The sequence below is a fragment of the Numenius arquata genome, chromosome 2, assembly GCF_964106895.1.
Source record: "Numenius arquata chromosome 2, bNumArq3.hap1.1, whole genome shotgun sequence".
Taxonomy (NCBI): Eukaryota; Metazoa; Chordata; class Aves; order Charadriiformes; family Scolopacidae; genus Numenius; species Numenius arquata.
Genome location: NC_133577.1, coordinates 132,917,201 through 132,927,745, shown reverse-complemented (window position 1 = coordinate 132,927,745; position 10,545 = coordinate 132,917,201). Strand labels below are relative to the sequence as shown.

Here is a 10,545-nt window from a genome sequence, read left to right as displayed (position 1 = left end):
AAGAGCATCTAGGAGGGACAAACATGCTGATGTTCGTGATCTAATACCATGACAAGAACAGTGGAAGTTACTTTCCTTTGGTAATTCTCTACATTGGTAACAGTCTGAAGCTCTTCTTTTGTGCACATCAGAAATGCTCCACACTCCATCATCCAGTTCTGTTACTGCTCTTCGCAAACTTAGCATTACTTTTAGTCCATTGCAAAGTGACAGTCTGGGACACAGAATAAGGAGGAAACTTGTGCCCTGAAACTTGGCCTTTAAATTTTAAGAAGTCAAGTTAAATACTGCCACCCAGATCCAGTTTTTCTGAACCTACCCTGTATGTATGTGGCTGAGCTTCAATATTTGTAGAGGAACATGCACTCAGATACACAAATATAGCAGTGTCTTTCTGTTCCTACTTCCATACATGTGTTTATGGAAATTTTGTGTTTTAAAAATCCTGTCTCTCCTTTCTGGTGTGTATACACCCTTCTGTCTCTTGGCACAGCGTTTTCTCCCAGCTTGATTTATACACTATGTCGACGGTTGTTGATCATGGCCACAATGTGTGTCAGGTCCAAACTTTTCATCATAACCTCCATGAACTCCTCGTCTTTCCTTGCTCCCTCCACAAATTCATCCAGAGAAAGTTCACCTGTGTCAGACACAGACAGAAGGCATCAGAATTGCACCGATCCACATCTGAGAAGGAAAAGGAGTACAGTAATCTAACTTTAGAGACCACTTACTCTACGTACGCTGTTCTATAGCACCAAGAGGCATCAGAGAGTCTTTTTAAGCTTATATGAAACTTCCATGATATCCAGGCAACTCCAGCTTCCTTTTTTTTTCCCACACAAGGGAAAGGGTACATAAGAAAGAATAGAGGAAGTGCATAGCTAAGGAGTGGGATCATAGTTTCCTATAAATAAGGCTAGATTAACCATCTCCTTTTTGGCCTAACCCATCATAGTCTTAACCTGCCGCACTCTTGTTGGTTGTTATGTTTCCTTCCAATATCTGAAGGCAGTCCTTCCAATACCTGAAGGGAGCCTACAGGAGAGCCGGAGAGGGACTCTTTGTCAGGAAGTGTAGTGACAGGACAAGGGGTAATGGTTTTAAATTGGAAGAGGGGAGATTTAGATTAGATATTGGAAAGAAACTCTTTACTGTGAGGGTGGTGAGGCACTGGAACAGGTTGCCCAGGGAAGTTGTGGATGCCCCATCCCTGGAAGTGTTTAAGGCCAGGCTGGATGGGGCTTTGAGCAACCTGCTCTAGTGGGAGGTGTCCCTGCCCATAGCAGGGGGGTTGGAACATGATGATCTTTAAGGTCCCTTCCAACTCTAACCATTCTATGATTCTATGATTCTATGTTTAAAAGAAGTGACAGAAGGAAGCTGTGACAGGCAGCTAGGCCAAAAAGCCCTTGTGCAGGGAACCAGCTCAGCAGAGTTCTTCTGGAACAATAAAAGAGCCCATCAGAAGGTAATGAGCACATGAAGCAGCAAGGAAAGAAAAATCTCTCAGGGACACAGAGTGACTCCAGGGTCATTGACCAAGTTTTGACTGACTGGTCCATGGCACTCCACGTGCTGGCTGAACTGCCTGTACCAGACCCAGCGAAGAAACTCTGAATTTCAATATTAAATTCTAGTTTTTCCTTTCCCTGCTGAAATACTTAGGAGCAGCTGAGGCCATCTGTTAGTATTTCCACTTCTAACTCTGACATAAGCTACACACCAACATACAAAAAGGGGAAAAAAAAAAACACTCCAAAACCCCACAACCAAACTCATGTGGACAGAACACAGCTGAGACTTAGTACAGGGAACAAATCCCGTCATACTGATTATGCAGGGAGAAAAAAGCCTTAGTAAAAGTCATGGAGAATGCATTACTGGGTGAGAATTCATATAACAAGCAAATATAAAATGAAGAAGCGTAAGAGTCAATCAAGAAAGGAAGGCATGGGTATCTCTATAGCACAGAGACCATCTGAGTTGGATGACAAAGACAGGAATCTCACCATCTCCATTCACATCAATTTTGTTGAAGACCCGGTTGGTGAACTCCTCCGCACTAGTTTCATGGTCACCACCATTAATAGCTCGAATAGCCTAAAAGAAAAGAGCAAGAATAGGAAGCTGCCTGATGGCTCCCAAAACGACAGACTGATCCCACTGCAGCCTGTCAGCAGAGGTTCAGAAGACGACAGTCACGCCTGGTACCTTCCCCACGCAAACGAACCAGCATCACAGGAAAACGTGCAGAAATCACCAGGCTTTACAGCAGGCACTGAAGGGTGCAAATGGAGCGTGGTTCTGGAGCATGGAATGAGCAATAAAACCCAGAGGATCACCCTAAATCTGCTTGGGTGGAGGTTAAATGCTGCAGAAATGGCAGAATCACGATCCACCAAATTGATTCACTTTATACTACCCTGTGGTCCACCAAGCCCAATAAACACCATCAAACACCCTCTGCATGTGACATTATGAAATACCTTTGTCATATGCCGCAGTCATTTATTTCTATTCTTGCTTTTCCAATTTCCATTTATATACTGCTTCCTGTGTGTCCCACTTCTCCCTAAAACTCAGTGGAAATTCATTTTCCGCTTGAGAGAGCTTAGGCATTATTCACTACTGTTTACCACAATTCATCTTATTCATAACCATATAGTGCAGGGTTCTCTTCTTTCCATGCCTAATTGTTTCCTTTGTTTAAGGATGTCCATGAAATACGTGATTCCAGAGCCTTCATATTGATTCTAAGACTATTCATTTTCTAGTTTTTATCTCCTGTACCTTCTGATATTTGGTAAGGTTCTTCATTCTTTCTCAAATGACATTTTACTAAAACAAAGTATCACCTCAGGCTGTCAAAAAGACACTGAACTACACCGACAAAATTCCAAAGGCGGTAAATTGGTTGCCACCAATTATCACCCACAGGATTTTTTTCTCAAGAGCTCTGTGTTAATTCATATCCAGGTGAGAATGCATTACTAACATGTTATTAGTGGTTTTATTTGTGGATGGCTCAGGCTTCAAATCTTTATCAAATAAATTCTCTGACCTTTCTTATTCAGAAATGTAAATTATTTAGGATCAATGAATCTTTCCTGCATCTTTCTAGTTTCCACAGTCTCTACAGAGTGACCTGAACTTCCAGCATGATTCATTCTGAGATAGGGGCTGGAGCACCTCCCCTATGAAGACAGGCTGAGAGAGCTGGGGTTGTTCAGCCCGGAGAAGAGAAGGCTCCGGGGAGACCTCATAGCAGCCTTCCAATATCTGAAGGGAGCCTAGAGGAGAGCCGGAGAGGGACTCTTTGTCAGGAAGTGTAGTGACAGGACAAGGGGTAATGGTTTTAAATTGGAAGAGGGGAGATTTAGATTAGATATTAGGAGGAAATTCTTTACCGTGAGGGTGGTGAAGCACTGGAACAGGTTGCCCAGGGAAGTTGTGGATGCCCCATCCCTGGAAGTGTTCAAGGCCAGGCTGGATGGGGCTTTGAGCAACCTGCTCTAGTGGAGGTGTCCCTGCCCATGGCAGGGGGGTTGGAACTTGATGATCTTTAAGGTCCCTTCCAACTCTAACCATTCTATGATTCTATGATTCTATATTCATAAGGTCGTGTTTATGCCTGTAATTCCAACGCCTGCCACAATAGCTATCTGCACACAGTCTTTTCCACTGACAGTCATTCTTCAAACTGTTTGCCAGAGTCAGAAATGTTTCATTACATTGATATTCAGGAGCTGGTCCCAAAAAGCAAGCTTGGAGTAACTCTCCAACTACTATTCGCATGGGGAAAGCGACACACGAAGGACACATTTCGGAGACTGCAATTGACAGTCACGGAGTCTGAAATCTTGGGAAGTGCAATTTAGGTCTGAGGCAGCTAAAACAATTTTTTATGCTGTAACATATGCTGTGCTGGTAAAGAAGAGTCTGTCTGTCTGCTCACTGGACTACGAGATTGAGGGGAATTCTGCTAAAAGAAAGAATGCTGCTAAAGAAGGTCTTATCCATGAACAGTCATAGGGAGAATAGTCTGACTTGTGTGGTGGAATTTGTCTTTAAGGAAAGAGGAAAGCACACAGACCCCTGGAGACTCACCTTAATGATGTTGAGCAATTCATGTCGATCAATGCAGCCGTTGCCATCCACATCATAGAGCTTGAAATACCACCGCAATTTCTGCTCCATCTTCCCACGGAGAACGAGGCTGAGGGCAGCCACGTATTCCATGAAGTCAATATATCCATCCTGTGGGAAAATGGAACCCAAATTGTGACAGGAACAAACTGAGGGAGTTACGGCTCTGGAACTGTTTTACCTTATTGCTCTTTAGATTCACAGCTAAAAGAGAAAGGAAAACAAATGGCAGAGGGACTTGGACTGAGGGAAAAGCTTTAGTATGTGTACACACACACACACACATGCTCCACTGAAAAAAAAAGTGATTGAAGGTATTTTTTAAAATACATAGAACATGATTTGATAGCTGGAAAAATTGTTCTGTATTTAGGTTTTTAAACATTCCATTTCCTAAATCTACAAAGAAACTCAAAAAGCAACTCTGCAAGAAAAATGCGACAGTAAAGGCTCATAATCCCTAGATTTACCACTGAATAAAATTGGAAGCGGTTAAAAAGAAACAACAAATAAAGTGTTTATCTCTGTCAAAGATTCAGAATAACTACTTCAACAAATTACAGAGCAAAAAAAGGAAACTTTCATTTATTAAGGTATTTAAACAAAGAGTCGGATGCCTTTCTGGAATGGATGTAAATCAATATGTGTAAAAGGTGAAGGCAGGTGGACTAGCAGAGCACTACTGTTTTACAGAAAGGAGCACATTTTAAAATACCATTGTAGTGCTCTCCTTCTGTGAGCTTTTCATAACTTCATTTTTTCACAGAAAACAGAACAACCAGCTCTAGAGGTGGGAAGGAGGGCATGACCGCAATTTAGAAAATAACTGTTGAAAATTTATCCTCTGTGTCCTCAGCAGAGTTCTCAGCCTGAAGGTCCTGAGAGCAGATGATATCTGCGTTATTACAGGGTGGCTCTTCCTCTGGGTGCTCTTGTTCCTTGCCCTTGTTCCTTCCTTATAAAAGGAGCTTATATTAAGTGGCTAACTACTAACAGGCTAAGATTAACTGATGTGGGTTCATCTCCACTAGTTGCCACACTCTTACTTCATTCCCCTTGAGATCACTTTACCACTTTATTTAGAAGATAGCTTTTTATTTTTGTATGACCAAATTTGAACTTGAGAGTCTTCTTAAAACATTGTTTACCACATAACATGGGCCTCAGAGGAGATCTTGGGAATGTGTAATGTCCTTGAACAAATTTAAAAGCCCTTAAACATCCCAAGAAATGGCAGAAGTAAAGGAAAAGACTTGTGCAAGAGCTGTAAATGTGTCAGTTTAATTTATAAAACTCCTTCTCATCACTATCATCATTCTGGGCACAGAGAACTTCAGGATGAGAAGGGCTCATTTCCAGTCATTGCATCCACAAGACTCATCTACCTTAATGGAGCCTGGCTGCTCCTCTCTCACCTTGAAGAATTTTGTAATATTCCTTAGCATTCCTTAACTCCTTATGCCTTCTCACATGTTGTCCCTCGGCTTTCCTTCTTCAAAACCGCCCCTGTGATTTCCCACCTGTTTCACACATCTCTGTGACTAGTTCCTCCTCGACTCACAGACATCTGCTCCAGCCGTTTCTGAACCTTGGAGCAGAGCACAAAGCCGAATTTTTCCCCAGGCTGCCATAAACCCAGATTTCTCTGTCATTGAGATTCCAGGCCTGCAAGCATAGGCTTAAGGATATATGGATTAAAAAAAAAAAAAAAAGGCAAAAGTGAGGGGCATTGTGTGCTTAAAGGAATTGTGGGGGCTACTGTTTCCTACCTTAGAGACAGCCAGTGGTTGCCTGTCCCAGTGAGGAATACCACCTACCTCCTAGCTCTGCTGAATGCTATACTCTGTCCTGGTTTCTGCGGGGATAGAGTGAATTTTCTTTCTAGTTGTTGCTAGTTGATGTTTATACTATTCAAAGACTTTTTTCAGCTTCCCATAGAAGCTGAGAAAGAGCATATCCAGAATGATGAAATGGCCAGTGAAATATTCTGTACCATAGATGTCAGATATATAAATGGGGAGTGGGCGGGGAGTAGGAATTGGGGATCACTGCTCGGGACGGGCTGGACAACCAATTTACTGGGTGGTGAGAGTTACTTGTGGTGTACTACTTTATCTTGTATGTTATTTTACCATCATTATTATTATTGTTATTTTCCTTTTTCTGTTATTGTTCTATTAAGCTATCTTTACCTCAACCCGTGATGTTTTTTTCCCTTTCCTTTCCCCTCCTTTTGTCCCTCTTCTCCCCAGCCTTCTGGGGGAAAGGAGGAAAACTTCGTCCTGGCTGCCAGCTGGGGGGAGAACCACAACAATCTCTTGGTCCTGAGGGGAGCCACATAGATTGTCTGCCCATACAGTACCAACTTCAGCTGCCAAATATCTGGAAATTACTTCCTCTGTAAATGTTATAATGATTTCTATTGTGTTTGATTCCTGTAGTCTCTACTATCTAATACAGATATATTTTAAAATAATAAGAACATAAAATAATAAGAATAATAATGAAATTCCTTTCATTAGTATTTTGCTAGTCAAACAATGCCAAGTCAATTAATACACAATAAAGAATTCTCAAAATTCAAACACAAACTTGCACAAGGTAGGTAGACACCTATACTGATGTTATCTATGTCATTACCCATGGACATTGATTTGTTCCTTGCATTTAGCTACTTTACGTTACTGTCCCTCAGCAGCTTTCTACAACAATGTCTGTAAGAGAAAACCAAGGCCTCTGAAAGTGCAGGAGTTGGTTTGCTGTTAAGCAGTATGAGGCAGTTCATTTTCTTGCCAGAGAACTCACCTTGTTCATGTCAAACGTGCGGAACATCTGCTCGATGTACTCATTGGCCTCTGGATCCAGCCCTCGAAGCCCAAAGAACTGTTTAAATTCATGCTCCGTCAGCTGCCCAGAAGGACACTCCGTCATGAACTTTTTGTACCAGTGGTGGATCTCAACAGCCTGCAGATCATCCACTGTTGAGCTGCTGTTGTTCCCCATGTGTATGTCTGGTCAGAAGAAAGGTGCTACAGAAATGATCCTGTTCCTGCTGTTCTCACCGCACTGCCCGTCTGCTCCTGTCCACGTTTGACATTCCTGTCAGTTAAGCGAGGGCTCTAACTTTCCACAAGCCAATTATAAATGTTAATCTGCTTAGAAGCTGATTTACAAACCGAAAAGTTTCAATGATACAAACAGTCTTCTTAGAATGGACAAGAGGTGCAAGATAATCTAGCAAATCACTGCTATTTCAGGAGCCAAATCAGAAAGGGTGAGAAGATTAATCAGACACTGGCATCAGGAGCTATACTGATTTGGTAGACTCCCCTATTTTTAACTTTGATATAATTATACATGAAGATAAGAGGAAAAGGCTACAAGACATGGGATTTGAGGTGAAGTAAAGATCTGCTTCTCTAACTGGATTTGAGAGTCTGTTTTCTCAAATAGAAATGTTGGGTTACTCAGTGTACAGGACCAGAAAGTGTTACAGAAGTGGCCCATCATCAGTGTTGGGCTGTGTGGGAAAAAGGTCATCTCCATATACACGAAGTGGCACAGAGGAACCAAGGCGGGTGCGGGCACCCAAGTAATCCCCTGACCTGGCTTATCCCAGAACCACCACAGAAGTGCAATCAACCCATAAAAGGCTCATCTGCACAAAAGGGAAGGAGCAAAAAAAGACAGCCACAGCCTGGGGAACCCAAATAACCCAGTAAGAAAAATGAAGCCTCTGTGCCGGCTCCTTCTAAGGCTGTCATGGGGGAGCCATCAGCCCCATGGGCCTGGAGGTGACACCTAGCACAGCGAGTCAACAGGAGAGGTTGTCAGAGCACCTGACAGTGGCATTACTGCCCGAGGGTACGGCAAACATCATGGGGTGCAGGGAAGGACCACCTGGGGACTGCAGAAGACTTATAATGGGATGTTTAGGGGAGGAACCGAAGATGGGAAAGGGATGGGTCTAGACGGTTTGGGGATGAACAAGCATGGGAAACTGGAGGGAAAGGGGATAAAGGGGCTGGTTGAATGTAAAATGGTTGCAGGTCAGTATGAGGGGCCAGCCATGCCCTGTGCCTGATCAGCAGTCCTTCCTGTCTTCTAACATTTCTAACTCTTTTTCTGGCTGCGCAGCTCTGTTCTGTGTGCTGGTGTGTGCACGGGGATTTAGGTGCCCACGGCTGAAGTGGGGACCACGGGTCACAGGAGCCTGCACATATTTGGTGCCAGCAACTGGAGTCACGGAGGATCTAATGCCAGCAGCGGGTGTCAGACCATGGGTCACCAGGTCCCATCTGTCTTGGGTGGCAGCAACTGGAGCGAGTGAGAGTATGTACATTGGTGTACGGTCACTGGTGAATATCAAGCCAGACCAGCCAGCAAACAGGTTAAGTGGTTTGGGATCCAGGTGCATATGTCTCTGATAATGAGACAGCTGGAGGAGCTGGCTATGGGGAGGACCCATCAGCCCAACTGCTGGAGACACTGTAAGGTGTGGGGCCGAGGGAGACCCACTTGTCTGTGCGTGTTCTCTGTGCAGGAGACAGATGGCTGGAGAAAGCAGGGATCCCGAGAGCCTCATCACAGTTACTGGAGGGACGCACTGTGTCCACACCTGTGTGTGTTGGTGTGTGCAAGGGGACCTGTACCAGCAGCTGCAGTGGGGCTGGGGCCTTGGAGGTCCGGCATGTTGAGGTGCCAGCAGCAGGGGGACCAGGCACCCAGGGCCAGTTGCTGGGCAGACGGAGTGCCTGAGCCCAGCTGCTGGAGCCGTCAGCATTGTGCACACGTGTGTGTTTCCCACTGATGGATCTGCATCCTGATGATGCAGGTGATGCACGGAAACAAACCTTACAACTCGCAGAGAGTTATAAAGCAGGTATCTTTATTGCGGCGCCGGGTGCAAGGGGGATTGCTCCTCCAAACTTGCACACCGGTTTGTAAAAGAAGCATCTATTTATGATGAAAAGCATACATATTCATTAAGGTGGGCTGGGTTATTATAATTGATTCTAAGAAAAGGCGTTACTATTCTAATTATTTCTAAGAACTCATTATCATAAGTCTCCTCCCCTTGCCGCATGCGCACTGTCGCCTGGTGGTCATGGGCCGGGGTCTTCTGGAGGAAGGCTCGTAGTCTTCTTCACCGTGTACCTTCACCTTTGTCCTAGAATGCTGGGCTGGCTGGACCCCAAACCGCAAAACTGGTCCCGACCAGATGGACACTTTACCCAGACAGTTGGGTTCCTCCTTAGCATGCAGGCTGTTCCCGCTATCTTATACACAAGGCCATTTCTTTATCTTGGAATGCTGGGCTCCGAGCTGTGTTCTTTGCCAGGCTGTACTAAATCCACACTAACAACCTTTAACCATTCATTTTCTGAATCACAGGGGTGCCTCCATTGGTGCTGTTTGGGTTCGTGTGAGAGCTGCGTGCTTCTGTCTGTGTTGCTGGCTGGGTGCATATGTGTATATGTGTTGTATACATGCATTTGTGTGCATGTGCCTACTAAGAATACATTATCCGCTTTGCAACCGGTTGGGCCCGGGGAGATGGAGCTGTAGCAGCCTCACCTCTCTCAGACCACCAGATCTGGCAACCTCCCATCTGGTGACAGCACAGAGAATCAGAGGCAATCACCATGCTTACTTAGGAATGGTTATCATTCCAGCGTTTTATCCTTACAAACCTGTATCTGTTAAAACACAGTGAGCTGTTGGAGCCGGGCCAGAGGAGGCCACGGAGATGCTGGGAGGGCTGGAACTTCCCCCTGTGAAGAGAGGCTGTGAAAGCTGGGGGTGTTTACCACAGAGAAGGCTCCAGGGAGGCCTTATTACAGCCTTTCAATAAATAAAGGGGCCTAGGAGGAAAGATGGAGAAAGACTTTTCACTGAGGCCTGCAGTGACACAACAAGGGGTGACAGTTTTAAACTGAAATTGGGCAGGTTTAGATTGGGCACCCCTGGAGGTGTTCAAGGCCAGGCCGGATGGGGCTCTGAGCAGCCTGACCTAGCGGAATCTGTCCCTGCCCGTGGCGGGGGGTTGGACTCGTTGACCCTCAGACGTTCCTTCATCCCAAACACCCCGTGACCCTGTGGCGTCCCCGCTCCTGCCGAGCGGCGTGTCACACCGGACACACACCGCGGCCCTACCAACGCCTCAGAGAGCCCCCGATGATTGGTCGCTTCCTTGTTATGGGGCGGGTCCCCAAGACCGACGCGGGATTGGTGATTTTGTGCCATGTTGCAGGATAACCATGGCGCCGAGGCGGATGCTTCACCTCAATTCGCTGATGCTCACGTCTATCTTTGTATTTCCGCAGATGACTGGCTAGTCTCCTGCGGGGAGGCGGGGCCGCTCTGCCGGCGGAAGCCTCCGCGGCGTGTTCCGGT

The 10,545-nt window shown here is 45.3% G+C and overlaps 1 protein-coding gene across 1 annotated transcript; it reads right to left on the bottom strand.

Annotated features, from left to right (window-relative positions):
- Nucleotides 1-512: 512 nt before the first annotated feature.
- Nucleotides 513-7,152, bottom strand: LOC141476849 (guanylyl cyclase-activating protein 1-like). The gene is made up of 4 exons (XM_074165656.1): nt 6,955-7,152; nt 4,111-4,260; nt 2,013-2,103; nt 513-640 (listed from the first exon to the last, which is right to left on the bottom strand). The coding sequence occupies exons 1-4, from the start codon at nt 7,150-7,152 to the stop codon at nt 513-515; spliced, it is 567 nt and encodes a 188-aa protein (XP_074021757.1).
- Between the last annotated feature and the right edge of the window lie 3,393 nt (nt 7,153-10,545).

What these genes read in the sequence shown, in the direction of transcription:
- LOC141476849 (XM_074165656.1), bottom strand. Translation starts at nt 7,152, where the DNA reads ATGGGGAACAACAGCAGCTCAACAGTGGATGATCTGCAGGCTGTTGAG. An exon ending in AATTGCTCAACATCATTAAG is followed by an intron (nt 2,104 to 4,110) that starts GTGAGTCTCCAG and finishes CTTTTCTTTTAG; the next exon opens with GCTATTCGAGCTATTAATGG. An exon ending in AATTGATGTGAATGGAGATG is followed by an intron (nt 641 to 2,012) that starts GTGAGATTCCTG and finishes TGTCTGACACAG; the next exon opens with GTGAACTTTCTCTGGATGAA.